General features: G+C 36.7%; 1 protein-coding gene across 1 annotated transcript; it reads left to right on the top strand.

The window, feature by feature from the left end:
• The first annotated feature begins 202 nt into the window (after window positions 1-202).
• LOC127411976 (zinc transporter ZIP9-like) lies at window positions 203-17,629 on the top strand. Its single transcript, XM_051647977.1, has 7 exons — window positions 203-298; window positions 860-965; window positions 2,399-2,572; window positions 5,853-5,921; window positions 9,421-9,506; window positions 16,345-16,479; window positions 17,024-17,629. Exons 1-7 carry the CDS (start codon window positions 203-205, stop codon window positions 17,279-17,281), a joined length of 924 nt encoding a protein of 307 aa, XP_051503937.1. The 3' UTR covers window positions 17,282-17,629.
• The last annotated feature ends 1,777 nt before the right edge of the window (window positions 17,630-19,406 follow it).

Raw genomic sequence — 19,406 nt, 5'->3', positions numbered from 1 at the left:
CTGTCCTCGGAGCATTTAGCATCATGCAATTCCAGTCGCCAGACTCTAGGGGTGGTTTTAGGATTGTGGTGCAGGGTGAAGAACTTCACTTTGGCTTTCATTGAGTTTTCAAAGAGGATATTTGTGACACACGTGGTGTTTGTTACATGTGATGTAGCCTGAATTTGTTTGAAGACTTTGAACAACAACAACAACAGAAGTCATGGACGGAGCTTTGGCTTTAATTCTCATTTCTCTGGCAATGTTTGTGGGATGTTTCGTGCTCGGAATAATTCCTTTATTAATCAATTTATCAGAGGTAAGAGGGTTAAGATTGTGTAAATGCATGTTAAATATGTGTTTATAATATTTATAGAGCTCTTAACTTTATATTTCCATTATTTCAGTGCTATTCAGTACTCTACAGCATAATGTCAGTTCAATCACGTTGCTGTTTTTACTTTTAACTTTTGCATGTTGTATTTATGTTTGTAGACCTGTAAATTCTATAGCAAGCAGAATTGAACTCTATAGAGTCAGGATTATCAACATACAAAACTAGTACTGTGGGGGTATAGTAATGGTGTCAGATAATGATGCTTTGATGTATAGCATGGATTTAAATGATCACCATATTCATCTACCATGGTATTTACATAGTACTCGAAGCTACTTATGGTATTTCCATAGGATATGTCCAAAAAAGTATGATAGTACCATGGTACCTTTTTGTTGATGTCATTTTGTAAGTCATGTTTATATTAAATTGAATTTCAAGGTCCATGTCTCTAAGTAAATTATACTTGATTATAAACAGCTAAGGCAGAAACTTTTGTGTATTTAGGCATTGTGAAAGAAAATTTTCTCTTCATCCTAACAGCAGAAACTGCAGCTGATTACTGTGCTGGGGGCGGGGCTTCTGTGTGGCACTGCTCTGTCAATCATCATCCCAGAGGGGGTGGAGTTAGTGCAGGAGTCGTGGAAAGGTAAGACTCTTCCTGTTTCATTCATTGACTTTAACAAACACTCATTTTATTCAAAGGCAAAAGAAATACTACAGTATTAGTGGCTAAAGCTTAAATATAAAAATGTATAAGCTTTATATATATATATATATATATATATATATATACACACACACACACACACACACACATATACACATACACACACATTTTTTATATTATTATTTTTATTTTATATTTTTCTCCCCTTTTCTCCCCATTTGGAATGCCCAATTCCCACTACTTAGTAGGTCCTCATGGTGGCGCGGTTACTCACCTCAATCTCAGTTGCCTCCGCTTCTGAGACAGTCAATCCGCGCATCCTATCACGTGGTTCGCTGTGCATGACACCGCGGAGACTCACAGCATGTGGAGGCTCATGCTATTTTCCGCGATCCACACACAACTTACCACGCGCCCCATTGAGAGCGAGAACCACTAATCGTGACCACGAGGAGGTTACCCCATGTGACTCTACCCTCCTTAGCAACCAGGCCAATTTGGTTGCTTAGGAGACCTGGCTGGAGTCACTCGGCACGCCATGGATTCAAACTCGCGACTCCAGGGGTGATAGTCAGCGTCAATACTCGCTACAGATACAATACAGAGCTACCCAGGCCCCCCAATAATATTATTATTATTTTATTTTTATTATTATTATCATTATTTGTATAGGGACAATACATTATTTTTTAAAAAGAATTATTTTTTTTGTGTGAAATAGATGCATTTTGTGCTTTTCGTCAAATATATAATGCAGTGTCACACTTTTTCTTTTTTTTTTTTTGTTGTACTTTTGCATATTTGCCCCCTGGAATTGATTGTCATTTTTTACTTTTATATTAAAAAAAAATCTAACCTTCTAAAATTACATGTTTTATGTCAAATACTTCCATTTAATCAACTCAGTCTGAATAATGAGATACTGTAAGCTGTTACCAACAATTTGTAGGGCTGGCTGTTGGAACTGATTTCCCAATTTTAATGTGATTCAATATTGATATAGTTTCACTTGTTTACTGAAAACAGCATAGATTTTTTTAGGAATCCATATTGAATCGTTCAAATGAATTTTGCGATGTATGCATTTGTAATTAAGCCTAGAATTACATTTAGACAACTATATGAGATGTTATTAATAATAATCATGGGAACGGGGGCTCGTTGCCTCCATATTTTAAATTTTAGGGGCATTTTTTCTCAGAGCCTCCATTAATTTCTGACCCTGGTCCACTTATAATGTTATTTTGTGTGCCAAAAATTTTCAACCACATATGAAAAACGTTTTATGCGGCCCTTTTTTAACAAACTCTTAAATGCATCTGCCAACAGACAAGACTGCTTTTTATATGAAAATAGTTTAATTGCATGATTGATTATGTTTGCCAATAAACATGTTTCTTGTTCTCTTCTAGACTGGTATTGCTCTACCATAAGAGAGAGTCAGAATAACTCTGAACTGAATTCAACTCTTTTTCCGGCGACAGAGAAAAATATGCATCCTCATTTCTTAATCGGTGTCTCTCTGGTCTTGGGTTTTACACTCATGTTTGTGGTGGATCAGATCGCCAACTACTGCTCCATACATGGTAAACTAGTGCTTTTCATCATTACAAACACAATTTCATATTTAGCCAGTCACTTCTGTCAGACATGGGCTGTGTTCGGAATAGAATAAATACTAGAATAAATAAATTATTAATATAGTATGTGAAACCGTATGCAGTATGCCACAGTAAACATTTCAAACTCTCTCTATGGTGCATGTTTAATTCAGCGAGTGTGATCCAGTTGTTTTGTGTAAAATTCTGTAACTAATTTCTACTTGGTGAATACTGCACAGTATGCACTGTATATCTACTGTTTACTATAAATAGTAGATGTAACAGTATGCATTATGCAACGATAAACGTTTTTAAACAGTGGAAAGCTTCAAACTACGTTTAGCTGGATACAGCGACCTAAAAATGCTGTATTTGTTTATGACACAACGCAACCAAAGTGAGACGCTCCAAAAGCATCCATCTGACACGTGTTCATTGACCCGCCCTTAGAAAAGCCCTTTTAATAAATCGATCTCAGACAGATTGGCAAATTTAAACGAATTGCTGTGGACTGAAGGTCAATGATAGGCTTATGTTCAATAATGTGGAAATAAACAATATATTGCTTTCTAAAGCCACTTTTTGTATTGTCTTATCAATGCTTTACTTGTCTGCTACAATAATTTAATGCTTTTTAATTATCGGAATTATTATTTTTATAATTCATATTATATTTATTATTATTTAAATATAACTTGTTATATTTTTATACAAATATTTATTAAAATATGTTTATATTACAGTATATATTTTTATATTATACATTTATACACTATATTGCCAAAAGTATTCGCTCACCCATCCAAATAATTGAATTCAGGTGTTCCAATCGCTTCCATGGCCACAGGTGTATAAAATGAAGCACCTAGGCATGCAGACTGCTTCTACAAACATTTGTGAAAGAATGGGCCGCTCTCAGGAGCTCAGTGAATTCCAGCATGGTACTGTCATAGGATGCCACCTGTGCAACAAGTCCAGTCATGAAATTTCCTCGCTACTAAATATTCCACAGTCAACTGTCAGTGGTATTATAACAAAGTGGAAGCGATTGGGAATGACAGCAACTCAGCCACAAAGTGGTAGGCCACGTAAAATGACAGAGCGGGGTCAGCGGATGCTGAGGCGCATAGTGCGCGGAGGTCGCCAACTTTCTGCAGAGTCAATCGCTACAGACCTCCAAAGTTCATGTGGCCTTCAGATTAGCTCAAGAACAGTGCGTAGAGAGCTTCATGGAATGGGTTTCCATGGCCGAGCAGCTGCATCCAAGCCATACATCACCAAGTGCAATGCAAAGCGTCGGATGCAGTGGTGTAAAGCACGCTGCCACTGGACTCTAGAGCAGTGGAGACGAGTTCTCTGGAGTGACGAATCACGCTTCTCCATCTGGCAATCTGATGGACGAGTCTGGGTTTGGCGATTGCCAGGAGAACGGTACTTGTCTGACTGCATTGTGCCAACTGTGAAGTTTGGTGGAGGAGGGATTATGGTGTGGGGTTGTTTTTCAGGAGCTGGGCTTGGCCCCTTAGTTCCAGTGAAAGGAACTCTGAATGCTTCAGCGTACCAAGAGATTTTGGACAATTCCATGCTCCCGACTTTGTGGGAACAGTTTGGGGATGGCCCCTTCCTGTTCCAACATGACTGCGCACCAGTGCATAAAGCAAGGTCCATAAAGACATGGATGAGCGAGTTTGGTGTGGAAGAACTTGACTGGCCTGCACAGAGTCCTGACCTCAACCCGATAGAGCACCTTTGGGATGAATTAGAGTGAAGACTGCGAGCCAGGCCTTCTCGTCCAACATCAGTGTCTGACCTCACAAATGCGCTTCTGGAAGAATGGTCAAATTCCCATAAACACACTCCTAAACCTTGTGGAAAGCCTTCCCAGAAGAGTTGAAGCTGTTATAGCTGCAAAGGGTGGGCCGACGTCATATTAAACCCTATGGATTAAGAATGGGATGTCACTTAAGTTCATATGCGTCTAAAGGCAGATGAGCGAATACTTTTGGCAATATAGTATATATGAAATTAATTGCAATTAATTCACTTAATTAGCTTGTCGTAATTAATTTGATTAAAAAGTTTTAATCGATTGACAGCTCAAGTGTCTGTACAAATGACTTTCCAATCAAATATTAAATGCTAAAAATTGCAGTTGAAATTGTTTCTGGTTCTTTCATCACACTGGAAATGTAAAAAAATGTGCAAAAAAAAATAAAATGCATACTGTGCAATATAAGTATATACTGTATACTGCATACTACAAAACAGTACAAGTAGTATGCTATTTCCGAATGCAATCATTACCTATAACCAGTATTGGGTGCAATCTGATTACAAAGTAAGAAGTTACTGTAATTTAATTGCTTTTTTTTAGGGAAAAAGTAGTGTAATACATTACAATTTTAATTCTCCTAGTCAGTTACTTTTACTTATACTTTTACATACATGACTTGGGTTACACATTTAAAAAAATATTTATGTAGAATGCATTTAAAACATGAATTATTTTCATACGTACATCTGTTTGTGTTTCTGTGACCGATGAAGGGACATTTATAATGAACAAGTAGGAAATATAGACATTATTTTGAATTTTCCTTTAAAAGTGTTTTAGAGGGGGTCTGGGTAGCTCAGTGAGTAAAGACGCTGACTACCACCCCTGGAGTCGCGAGTTTGAATCCAGGGTGTGCTGAGTGACTCCAGCCAGGTCTCCTATGCAACCAAATTGGCCCGGTTGCTAGGGAGGGTAGAGTCACATGGGGTAACCTCCTCATGGTCGCTATAATGTGGTTTGCTCTCGGTGGGTGCGTGGTGAGTTGTGCGTGGACGCCACGGAGAATAGCGTGAAGCCTCCACACGCGCTACATCTCCACGGTAATGCGCTCAACAAGCCACGTGTTAAGATGCGCGGATTGACAGTTTCAGACACGGAGGCAGCTGGGATTCGTCCTCCGCCACCCGGATTGAGGCGAGTCACTACGCCACCACGAGGACTTAGAGCACATTGGGAATTGGGCATTCCAAATTGGGGAGTTCTTACTGTTTTAGAAAGTAACCTAAAAGTAAAGTAATAAGTAACATGATTGATGTTCCCATGAAGTAATCTGATTACAATTTTAGAGAATGAATACTTTGTAGTGGATTACTATTTCTTCTGTTAACTTGGAACTCCATCAAAACCACATCCAGACAGATACCATTATGTTTGGTGTGAAACACTGTCAGAAGCTCTCATGAGAACATTACTGTTTGTTTTATTCTCTAGAATCCCGAGCGCGCATGTCCAATAGAAGCAGTGTTACCGCCACACTGGGTCTCCTTATTCATGCTGCAGGTAACGAGTCCTCACTTCCTCTGTTATGTTACTAACACACTGTGTACTTCCCAGAATGCCCAAATGAAACAGATTTCATTAGTTTGATGATTCAAGTCAGTGAACAATGGGCTTGTTATCCAGCATAATAATAAGCTGCTGTTGTGTTAATCACAGTGTCTGTTGTCTAGTGACATGAAAAGGGACACAATCTGGCACTAAAAACAGACTTAAGTCATTGTGTCTCATCGGTTTGACGTTTTTTATGGCTAGTGTTGTGTCTCTGGGCTTTTTCATGTTTTAGTTTAGATATTTTAAAAGGTAGTGTTACTAAGAGGCCAACAATATAAAAAAAAAAAAATGAAAATTCTGTTTTCATTTACTGTAGTCTTAGGGCGTTTTCAGACCTGTTGCTCATTTGATTTGTTCCGAAACAGGGGCTAAAATTGTTACAATGTTGCATTTTCTTCTTGGTTCGGTTTACTTTCATAAGGCAACATTTTTTTCATTTAATTTTTTTTTCATTGTAACATGTAACAAGAATCATATACAATATTATTTTCTAAAACACATTACGGAAGTGAAAGGGGAAAAAACAGTCAAGAAACAAACATAAACCAAAAATAAAAATATAAAGATATAAGATACAAATTATTATGCCTGAATATATTAGTTATTGTCTTTTTGTGTCCTGTGCACAAATGTCATATTTGGTTGATTGATCTGATACCCACAGAAAGGGGTTAAAAGAGAAAAATAAGAGAACAAATAAATAAACAAATAACAAAAAATAAATAAATAAAAGGTGTGTATAAGACATGAGCTTGAAAGATATCATTAAAAGTGGGAAAGGGAAGAGAGCAAGGAATTCTTATTATTCTTAATTTTTATATAAAAGAGGTTATCATCATCATTATCTCAGTGTTTGGAAAAAAAGGGAAAAGAATAACACAGCGGGAGTTGGGGGGAACAAAGGTAAAAGTACAAATAAGAATAAGAATAAGGGAATGATGATAAATAAAGAGAAAAAAGCAAACAAAAATGAGGGTTTGGGGGGAGAAAAATAAATAAATAAATGGAAAGTTAAAAAAAAAAAATTATTCAAAGGCAACATTTCAAAACGGACCAAAACTGTGTTAATATAAGTCACATGTGAGCAGACTGTCCCCTCATTGGTCAGACTGTTTGTGCACTGTTCCAGAATTTAGCTCATACATCAATATACGAACAAACGAACAATTTGATTGACACCTATGGTTCTTGAGGCAACGTTGTTCAGAATGAGGAGATCTGTCATATGATATGAATAACGTGTGTCTGTGTGAAACATTGCAGAATACACAACCATTCACATGCACGTAAAACACAATAGCAAAAACATTCATAACTGTTATAGCGCCACCTATTGTCTGATCTCCACCAAATTTTACATGCTTCAAAATGCTATCTCGCATATAGGACTTTTCGTGTAGGACTTATTGGCTTTTACGCAATCTAGGCCACACCCATATGTTTAAATTATCCTGTTATAGTCATGCCAAATAAAATGTTCAACTATTTTTTTGATTATTATTGATCTAAGCTGTCCAAAGATTCTTCCTATACAGGTTTTGCTGATCTCACGTAAAAATCCTAGGACTAGTTCGCAAAAGTAAATTTTGTTTTTTTTCTTTAAATAATCTTAAATATCTTAAACTGTTTGATTGACACCAGTGGTCCTTGAGGCAAAGTTGTTCAGAAATTGGAGATCTATAATATGATGTGTCAAACGTGTGTCTGTGTGTGCAGACACACGTTTGATGTAAAATGTGATAGCGCCAACCGGTGGCCATTTTTTATTTTAATTTTATTTTGCACAGACCTCTAGGGCCAAGAGTCAAATATGCCCACCGTGTTTTGTTCCGGCTTTTGTTAACCTTGTCCAAAAGCTGCTGAAAGTTGATGTCGGCCATGTTTTTCGAGATATGCAACTATCCTAATGGAACTTCATGGCACCTTGGACAAAGACCCTGCATGCATAATTACAGGTTGATTGGACCATTGGTTCCTTAGTTAGAGCCATTTTTAGGTTTTTAATTATTATAGCGCCACGAAGAGGCAATTTTTTGTGTGTGTCCTCAAAATGACCCCATACATAAGTGTACCAAATTTGGAGATAATATATCATTCCGTTCAAGAGTTAAAATAGTTTTCGTAAAAGTGGCCACCCACACTATGTACGTTTTGGCATACATTTGCTACGATGAATCGAAAGTTAAAACTTTTTTTTTTTTTAATTATTATTAATATTGGGACTCCAGAGAATCTTTCTGCACTGGTTTGGTTCCGATCGGACAAATCACCTAGAACAAGTTCAAATTGTTTTTGCAAACAATCCGAAATAGCAGGAAATCCAGTTTAGTCCATAATCCAAGGAATTACAGGAAAAAAATTATTTTGTTTCTAGCCCTTACAGTTCATAAGTTATGACCCAAAATGTCATAACGTTGCCATAATGTTGTTTTGCTCACTATAGCGCCACCTACTGGCCAATCAGGTGGATTCCATGCGGGGTACTACCATTCCCCCGGTTTGGTCTGCACAATCAGTTTTAGAGCAGAAAAATAACAATCCTGACAAATACAATAGGGTTTCAGCACTTCGTGCTTGAACCCCTAATAAATGCTGTGAAAAATTGTAATGAATGGAACCTTATTGTAAAGTGTTACCATTGTTTTAATCCGTCATTAATTCCTTTTGCATTATTTCTACATTGAAAAGTGCCTGTTCTCTCTCTCTCTCATGCAGACACAAACACACACATTCAAAGCAGAAAGAGTGAAGCCATGCAAAGATAATTTTTATCTGTCAAAAATTTGCTGACGCCATCCTACCTGTGTTCTGCCCCTTTCCAAAAGAGAGAAGCGATCATACTAAAATAACCTCAGGAATTACTAAACAACAACTATTTTAAACGTGCAATAATATTTAATATAGTTGCCAAAAACTATACCCACGTTTTGATTTATAAATCTTCTCCGCCGATCCATCAGGTATGATCATGGTTTCTAAAGGCATATTGTTTGGTTTCGTTGGTCAGTTTGGTCAGATTGCATTCTCACTAAAAGCAAACCTGTCCAGAGTTCATTTGCAATTGGACCGATTGTTTTGGTGTTGATCTGAGTGTGATTGCCGTGTTCATATGCCTAAACAAACCAAACTAAGGTAGAAAACGCACCAAGTTCAGATGCAAATGCTCCAAACAGGCCAGGCGTGAAAACACCCTTAAGTTTCAGTCTATGTGTTACATGGAAGAGGAAATTCATATGGGTTTAGAACAACATGAGGATGAGAAAATGATGATAGATTTTTGATTTTCCTGTGAACTATTCCTGTAATGGTAGAAATCATAAATGCAGCTTTGGTTGCTTTTTTTTTTTTTTTTTTTTTTTTGCATTTTGAACAGTTATTGATTCCCACAGTTGAATATGTGTTTGTGTGGAGCTTGTTTAATGCACATTGTCTCTCTCTGTCTCTTCAGCTGATGGTGTCGCTCTGGGTGCAGCCGCAGCATCATCACAGGTGACTGTTCAGGTCATCGTGTTCTTCGCTGTCATTTTGCACAAGGTTAGACTTCTTCAATATCACTCCTTTAATACTGATCTGTACTACCACTGCTGGCTCATGCTTGATGAATGTTGCAAAGCATGTCCAAACAATTCCGCGTTCATTAATACAATATATACATCCTCATGCGACCCCATGAGTCACATGACACAACTGCATGGCGTCGATTTCCGTGAAGCTCTTCTACGGGCGCAGAGCCAACAAAAGTGCCTCTGGTAAGTTTTTTAATTGAATCCTGTTTGGGTGTAAAGTGTAGCGTCACTAGTGCAGTGATAAACATGATGTCCACATACTTGGATTTTGGGACATTATTCTTTCAAAAGTTGAAAAAACATGTCAGTTAATAACTTTCAACATTAACACATCTGTGGGTCATTTTGCTTCATTTTAATATTAATTTTGTTATATTTTATTTTATCACTGTGCAATACGATTCTATTCATTATCGTTAGTTAATGCATTCCTATATTCACTGTGTATTTTCACGTTGAGAATAAATGGGTTCATCCAAAAGCTGAAAAATGTTGCTTTCAGAGGCTTTCTATGGAGTTAGGATGAAAATACGGTGCATTTCAAACTGTTCTGAGAGCAGTGCACAGCACATTGGAGGTTTAGTCATTCACTAAATAGGGAGCAAGGGAGCATTCTATAGCTCTCAATGCAGCTAAGTGCATTCAATCCTAAAATCCGACCAAAAGTTCAGTTTCAGGCTGCAGATGATGTTTGAACCTCTCAACATGTTTGGCAGACATGGGACAATAGTGATCAGTACAATGGTAATCATAGATTCAGATTTTTTTTATGCAAAATTTTTTTTAAACATGGTTGTGAGTGATTGGATGATGCTAGTCATTACTTTAAATCAGAATTATTTATGCTCATTTCTGATATAATGTCTGTAACGTTTCACAAACATGAATAACCATATCTATAGTTTGGTATTATTTCACAACTTTGTCCCGCTGTCCACATATGTGGACATCAATTTTAGAAAAACTATTTGCTCTAGACTGCTTTTTTGTTTTGTTTTGTTTTTTGCATGTTAAGGGGCTACTAGTTACAAATCAAAAAGGAAAATGGAAAATGCACACAGCAGTCACGCTCGGGTTTCAGGAGGATATACATTTATTATCATTTATATCAATGAAAATTTTTCTGAAGCTTTGCTGTTGAGGAGGAGGGAGCTGTTGGCAAAATTAAGAGCTGCCCAGGACAGGGGTGATAAAGCCATCTTAAAGTATGACAAATTAGTTATCATGCACGGGAATGGAGATACGCAAACATCTAACTAGATGGACATTATGAACTCTGGTTTAACTGTTTTTATTGCTTCTAATATCTATTTTGTCTTTTAAAATTGTGCTTACTGTTTTTTATGAGCCAGGTCAACACTATATCATCTCTTTTGACAAGTTTACCAAGAAAAGGTTTAACTATTGCTCATGTAAACATATGTAGTCTTAGAAATACAATTCATAAGAATATGTACTGTAGATAGTATTTGTGTTCTAGCATTGTCAGAAACCCATCTGGATTCAACCATTAGTAATTCTAAGCTCACTGTTATTGGATATATATTGTACAGAAAAGATAGGGACAAGTATGGAGGTGGAGTTGCTTTTTATATTCAGGAACATTTTGGGACGCTTTTACAGAAAGATCTTATGAAGAATAACATTGAAGCTATATGGTTACAAATTTTTGTTCTATGTCTGATGCTTGTAATCTTACTCAAATGACTACCCAACCAACAAAAATGTCAATGGCGGTCAGTGGTGTTAATACTTCCACTTGTATTGATATATTTACCAACGTCCAGGAGCTGTGCTCTAAGGCAGTATTAGTTGCAATGACCATAATTTGAGTGCTTTAACTAAAAAGTCAAAAATGCCAGGAACAAGTCAGGAACAAAAGGTTTAATGAAGACTTATTTGTCAATGAAGTGCAGAGTGTGCAATGGTCTGGAGTATGTTAGGAAGATGATGCAGACATTGCCCTAAAATCTTTTATGGACATATTAGGACACATGCTTCCTGGCTCGATGCTGAGCTGAGATTATTAATGCTTCAAAGAGACAATGCAAAGGAAGTTGCACAAAAATCTGGATAAACAGTTCTATTGTAAGTCAAAGAATAAGGTTACAAAATTAAACTACATTAAAAAGAGGGAATATTTTAAGCAAAACATAAGCTGCGCCAACCCATTCTCATGAAAATTCATACATATTTTACGAGTTGGCTATTTTGTATGAGTTCCTTCAAGTTCTTTCATTTACATTTTTACGATTTCATCACGTGCAAATGCCCGGATGTCAAATGCTGAAGTAAGCATGCGTTCCGCTCATGGGGCGTTAAGGATATGCTTATTAATATTATGTCTTAACCCAAACCCCTTATCTAAACCTAACCGATCAGTAGAGTATGTAAACATGATAGGAAGCTGTTGTGTGTGACAGAAGCAAGTCATTGTCGCATATTAGATGGAAACGATGTCCAGCGATGTCATTGGCTGTAGTGAAAGTCGTACAATATAATACGAATTAGCCAAATTTAGAAAAGTCGTACGAATCCTTACGATTTCGCCGTGAGAGTGTGTAGGATGTGCAGCTAGTAATAGCAAAAAAAAAAAAAATGGAATCATGTGTAGAAAGTCAAACAATGTTCAAAAGTACGTGGAAAGGGATTGACAGTTTATCACTAAACCACTGGATATAGCTAATTATTTTAACAACTTCTTTGTCAATAAAGTGGATAATTTAAGATCTAGTATGCACTGCAATGATGTACAATTAGCTTGTAATGCTATTGTAAATGTCAAGATGATTCCACAATGTTCTCTGCAAGTAACAAGGTCAGCCGAGCTTCAAAGCAATCTAAGTGTTGAGTTGCAAACAATTACAAACTGGGTTGGAACCAATAAACTAATACTGAATATAGCAAAAACTAAATGTATTGTCTTTGGTAACAGGAATATCCTCATCAAGGCTACTGATTTGAATTTATCTGTTGATGGGATACCAGTGGAACAGGTTACAAAAGTTAAATTACTAGGGGTGAAACATGATCATTTGTTGTCTTGGTCTAATCATATAGATCACATTGTAAACATGATGGAAAAAAGGCGAAGTGCTTTCCGTTTGTTTCATCTTCTGTTTTAAAGGTAGTGGTGCAGTCACTAGTTTTATCACACCTTGAGTACTGCCAAATCCTGTGGTCAAGTGCATCTGAGAAATATCTTAAACTTCAAATTGTACAGAATAGAGCAGCAAGACTAGTGCTTCATTGTCCTTTTAATACCAATATTTGTGAAAAGCACAGAAAATTAACATGGCTCTCTGTGCAGGCTAAGTTGGATCTAAGAATCATGGTATACTTTTATAAAGTCATCAGGTATCACATACCATATTTCTTTTTGGGTTGTGGTTACAAGTATAAGACTCATCAAGTGAGCAGGGCTCAACTTCTTTTACCATGTCCACAAACAAACTCAATGAAGTGAACTGTTTGTATCGAGGTTCAGCTGCCTGGAATATTCTTCACATCAATATAAGACAAAGTAAAAGTACATATTTGTTCAAAACATTATGTAAAAATATGCTTAAATGTGCATAGGTCCATTTATGTGCTTTTCAGATTTCTTTTAGTTTTCATTTCATTATTGTTGTTATTATGTTTGGTGATTTCTTTAATTCTGTTCCATATTTCATGTGCAGCCTAATATAATGTTCACCATATGTTCACCGTAATGTGGTGATTTGACTACAGAGATTTATTTTTATGTTTTGCATTGTATGTATGTCATTTTTACTGTATCATTTTTGTGTGGACCCCAGAAAGATTAGCAACCACTTCTGGAAGCTAATGGGGATCCGAATAAAGAATATACACCGATCAGCCACAACATTAAAACCACCTGCCTAATATTGTGTAGGTCCCCCTCTTGCTGCCAAAACAGTACCAACCCGCATCTCAGACTAGCATTCAGAGATTATATTCTTCTCACCACAATTGTACAGAGCGGTTATCTGAGTTACCGTAGACTTTGTCAGTTCAAACCAATCTGGACATTCTCTGTTGACCTCTCTCATCAACAAGGCGTTTTATCCACAGAACTGCTGTTCACTGGATGTTTTTTGTTTTTGGCACCATTCAGAGTAAATTCTAGAGACTATTGTGTGTGAAAATCCCAGGAGATCAGCAGTTACAGAAATACTCAAACCAGCCCATCTGGCACCAATCATGTCACGGTCCAAATCACTGAGATCATATTTTTTCCCCATTCTGATGGTTGATGTGAACATTAACGGAAGCTCCTGACCCGTATCTGCATGATTTTAAGCACTGCACTGCTGCCACATGATTGGCTGATTAGATTATCGCATGGATGATTGTTGGTGCCAGATGGGCAGTTCTGTGGACGGAAACGCCTTGTTAATGAGAGAGGTCAACGGAGAATGGCCAGACTGGTTTGAACTGACAAAGTCTACGGTAACTCAGATAACCACTCTGTACAATTGTGGTGAGAAGAATATCATGTCAGAATGCTATTGTGAGATGGAGGGTTGGCGCTGTTTTAGTGGCACAAGGGGGACCTCCACAAAATTCACAAAATATGTGAAAGATTCACAAAGCTATCATATGTCTTCAAGAGACTTTATTTAAAGTGCACGAGTCATATGAAAATGGTTCTTTTAAGCCATTTTTGGAGCTTGACTGTAACGACCATGACTTGCACAGTATCGGATTTGTATCGGATTCATCGTACCCTGAACTGCAAGGTGAAGAAATTTTTTTTTTTTGTTCTCTGATTTTTTTTCTTTTCTTTTTATTTCTTTTATTTTTTTTATAAAGAGTAAACATCTCATATGTTTCTTGCTAGCTAACAATTAGCACATAGTACCAACCTCGGCCACCAGGTGCCACTATCAGTTAGCATAAAATCTTATGCTGACAAGTGGACAGAATGTCTGTCATACTTTGTGTTGATTTATAGTTATATAATACAAAATCAAGAATGTTTTGCAATCTAGAAATCTAGAAACAATGTTAGACAGTCTTCTAATACATGTTAGAGACTAGGCAATAGACAAAAAGCTTTTAAGGTCAATAGATTATGAAACTAAGTGAACAGCCATGCTTTTGGAGTACATTTGAGTAATATAATCATATTAATTTCAGTTTTGCAGGCTGTATTTTTGTACAAAATAACAGAGAAAAATCATAATTGTCAATTATTTCCCTTGAAATTATAATTGAGATTATTTCCGATTAATTAACAAATTTACGTTAAAACGTTTATTTTGTGTATGGCAATTGCATGCTATGTATTTATGTAAGCTACATTTCCTAAATAAGCTGAGAACTGTGTTCCTGAAATACTTAATTGGTTTTGTAAATGTAAGCAAATCAAGACCGTCCTTAACTTCATATTGACCCTCTCAGCACCATAAAAAAAATCATATTTTGAATAAATTATACCTCCTGCAGCAACCTCTGCAGAAAAACCATTGTAAATAGAAAACAAGCAGATAATGCTGCCAAAGAAACATTATCTACAGAACTCAAAAAGTGCTCAATACCTTCCACAGATCTGAAACCAATCATAAATTAATATGTCAAAACAAGTGGCAATCAGAATGGGATCAGTACTTAACAAATTACATGAATTAAATCCTGCTGTTGGGACCAGAATTTTATTCTCTTTTAATAACGGGTGGGACCAAGTTGCTTATGCACGATGTTGGATAGGCCACTCAAGACTCAGACACACATTTTTACTATCAAAGGAAAATCCCCCTTATGTGCATCATGTCAGAGCCCACTGTCTATCAAACATATTTTATTGGATTGTAATATTTCTACTCCTGTGAGAAAACTCTTTTGTTCCATTGACACCCTTGAAACGTTTATTTTTTCTCCCAGTTTGGAATGCCCAATTCTCACTACTTAGTAGGTCCTCGTGGTGGCCCGGTTACTCACCTCCGGGTGGCGGAGGACAAGTCTCAGTTGCCTCCGCTTCTGAGACCATCAGTCGGCGTATCTTATCACGTGACTCGTTGTGCATGACACTGCGGTGACTTACAGCATGTGGAGTCTCATGCTACTCTCCGTGATCCACTCACAACTTACCACACGCCCCATTGAGAGCGAGAACCACTAATCACGACCACGAGGAGGTTACCCCATGTGACTCGACCCTCCCTACCAACCGGGTTAATTTGGTTGCTTAGGAGACCTGGCTGGAGTCACTCAGCATGCCCTGGATTTGAACTCGTGACTCCAGGGGTGGTAGTCAGCATCAATACTCGCTGACCTACCCAGGCCCCCCTCTTGAAATGTTTTTAACAAAATTAGTCCAAGTTTAGTTTGAGTTTTTAGAAAAAATGAATCTTAAACATCTTATTTAGTTTTACTTTTATTATTTTAACCTGATTTTCACCATGAAAATAGCCATCGAAGCTGGCATGGCGTTAAGAAACAAACAAACATAATATATTTTATAAAATACTTTTACATTTTTTTCTCAATATTTAATATCTATGGCATTACCCAATAGATTGTGTCTCTTTAAAGAGATTTGATTTGAGAATTTACAAATTGTCAGGCACCTTGAAATCATTTGGTGGGGCTGATAGCTCTCAAAATATGTTAAGTTTAATGATGTCTGTGGTGTTACTCATTTACAGTACAAAGTATATTTTTTCAAGAAGATATTATATTCCACCTGCTCTATAAAAAGTGAGGAACCTGTTTAATTTGTAACCGTTTGGTTTGTAGCAATTAGAAAGCACTTGTTCCTAGTTATACAGTATATTTTTATTCTCTCTCTGTCTCTTCAGGCTCCAGCTGCGTTCGGTCTGGTCTCCTTCCTCATGCACGCTGGTCTGGAGAAGACGACGATTCAGAAGCATTTACTGGCGTTTTCTGCTGCTGCGCCGCTGTTAGCCATCAGCACTTATTTCCTACTGAGTGTGGTGAGACACATCAGCTCTCTTTATTTGTCCTTTGAGGCTTAAGATAGTTTGCCAAGCAACAAATGCTCTCACAGAGCAATCAACATGGTGATTACTTACACTTTTGTCAATGTATAATGTTGGTCAATGTTTATTGCACTATGTACTTAATCATTTGATACAATGTACTTATTATGTACATACATGTTGTGTTGCATTGTAATTACATTTAAAGTACCTGCATTTAATTACATTTGTTGTTACACTGTTAACTTTACCCCTAACCCTAAACCTACCCGTACCTCAACCTCAATAGCAGCAAATGTGGATCTTTTGCAGAACAGCATGTAGTTACACAGTAAATACATAGTCTACATTAATACATGTATTTAATGTTAGTACATAGTTGTTAAGGCCATCTAATATAAAGTGTGACCAAATATAATAATTAAATATTATTAAATATAAATAAAATAACTAAATATAATTTAGTTTTTGTGTTGTGAACCTGTCATTATATATCACACTTGTTCATTTATTTCCTGTTTTGTATTTTCCTCTGCAGACTAATAGCTCTTCCCAAAACCGCCTCAGTGCGACAGGAATTGGCATGTTGTTCTCAGCCGGGACTTTCTTGTATGTGGCTACAGTTCACGTTCTACCTGAAATCAACAGCAGAGGGCAGCAGAGCTCCAATCACCTTCACCATCATGCAGGAACTGGGGGCCACCAGCAGGGGGGTCTGGGAGTCATAGAGAGCCTCACTCTCATACTGGGAGCGGGACTTCCTGTGCTGTTGGCCCTCGGACTGCCAGATGAATAAGCCATAAGAACAAGCCATTTTTCTTTAAAACAAACTTGACTGGTCATTTGGAGAAATTTTTTTGTATTTTATTTTTAGTTAAAATGCTCTCTCTCTATGCATATATATATATATATATGTATATATATAATATATATATTTTTTTTTTTTTTTTTTCTTTTTTTTACAATTTGTTAAAAAATATATATATATATTGTTTGGTAAGTTTTTGTGGTTTTGCTTGAACCAAAAATGCCCATTTATTTGTAGTAGGCAAGTATTAAGAAATCTTTATTTTGAGACAATGCACTGAAGACAGGAACAATTATACTTTGCTGTACATTATATCTTGAATATATGTAGATTAAAATGGCAAGACAGTTTATCAGGTTTTGAATATCTATTAAAAGTCTTATAAGCTGCTTTATTTTTGTGTGAATGTTTGGGTTTTGAGGTTCAGATGTATGAAAGGCAAAATTGAGAATCACTCAAATTATATAACACTGAAATATTCTTAATCTTTATTGATGATACAAACATTTTAAAAAGTCACATTATTTGTCCAAAAACAAGTCAATATATAAACTAAAATTGACTCTATAAATAAATACTGTCACACTATTCATAAATACTCTTCTGCACTATCAGAAACATATGTATCATGTTTTAAATGTGTTTTGGCCTGTTTTTGATGCAGTCTAAAAGATTTTTGGTTCTCTTTTTGGCTTGGTAATACTTCTAGAAACATTGTAAACATATACAAATCATATGAAACAGAAAAACACTTGTCTAATACTTCAGAAATTATACAATGACATGAAATATTCCAGGTTCAATACAAGTTAGGCTCAATCAACAGCATTTGTGGCATAATATTGATTACCACAAAAATGTATTTTGACTTGCCTGTCATTTTCTGTAAAAAAAAAAAAAAAGCAAAAATCTGAGTTACAGTGAGAAACAATGGAAGTGAATGGGGTCAATCCATAAACGTTAAAATACTCTGTTTCAAAAGTATAGCAACAAGCTTTAAACAATGTGTTAAAACATGATTTTAGTGTGATAAACTCACTTACTAACCATTTCTGTGTAAAGTTATATCCAATTTTACAACTTCGTTGCAGTGACGATGTAATGTCAACAAACCCTAAAACAACTGTAAAAATTACAATTTAAAGAACTTTACAGCTCAAATAATACACAAGTTTTAACAGAAGAATTAATGTGTGCTTTTATAAAATTATAAGCTTCACATTTCTGCCTTCAAACCCTCAATAATTGGCCCCATTCACTTGCATTGTAAGTGCCTCACTTTAAATTTTTGCTTTTTTTTTTTTAAAGAAAACACAAAACACAAGCAGCGGCGGGTGGTGGTGCAGGCTGTGCAGCAATCTGATCCATTTGAAAAGACAGTGTTACCTTAGGAAGTCTCGATTCTGTTAAAGTTTCTTCTCTCCACAAATTCAAACCAAACTGAACTAGCAACAATGTAGCTTAACTAGTATTTTGCAACAGAGTATACGGTGAAATCACACAAAACTGTCCAAGTGTTTTGGCTAACTTTCAACTGCTTACGATCTTGTGTAGACAAGAAAGATTTCAGCCACAACTGCCAGAAGAATTGTTCGGGATACAAAGAAAAACCCAGAGGTAACCTCAGGAGAAATACAGGCTGCTCTGGAAAAAGACGGTGTGGTTGTTTCAAGGAGCACAATACGACGATACTTGAACATAAATGAGCTGCATGGCCGAGTTGCCAGAAAGAAGCCTTTACTGCGCCAATGCTACAAATGACAACACCTTGACACACCTCACAGCTTCTGGCACACTGTAATTTGGAATGACGAGACCAAAATAGAGCTTTATAGTCACAACCATAAGCGCTATGTTTGGAGAGGGGTGAACAAGGCCTATAGTGAAAAGAATACCATCCCCACTGTGAAGCATGGTGGTGGCTCACTGATGTTTTGGGGGTGTGTGAGCTCTAAAGGCACGGGGAATCTTGTGAAAAGTGATGGCAAGATGAATGCAACATGTTATCAGAAAATACTGGCAGACAATTTGCATCCTTCTGCATGAATGCTGCGCATGGGACGCTCTTGGACTTTCCAGCATGACATTGACCCTAAGCACAAGGCCAAGTTGA

The sequence above is a fragment of the Myxocyprinus asiaticus genome, chromosome 21 (assembly GCF_019703515.2).
Source record: "Myxocyprinus asiaticus isolate MX2 ecotype Aquarium Trade chromosome 21, UBuf_Myxa_2, whole genome shotgun sequence".
In the NCBI taxonomy this organism is placed as follows: Eukaryota; Metazoa; Chordata; class Actinopteri; order Cypriniformes; family Catostomidae; genus Myxocyprinus; species Myxocyprinus asiaticus.
The sequence above is the reverse complement of the archived record's forward strand: the minus strand, read 5'-3'. Positions and strand labels throughout refer to the sequence as shown.

Coding starts and splice junctions, on each gene's coding strand:
- LOC127411976 (XM_051647977.1), top strand. CDS start 203: ATGGACGGAGCTTTGGCTTTAATTCTCATTTCTCTGGCAATGTTTGTG. Junction 299..859: donor TATTAATCAATTTATCAGAG/GTAAGAGGGTTA, acceptor TCATCCTAACAG/CAGAAACTGCAGCTGATTAC. Junction 5,922..9,420: donor TCTCCTTATTCATGCTGCAG/GTAACGAGTCCT, acceptor CTGTCTCTTCAG/CTGATGGTGTCGCTCTGGGT.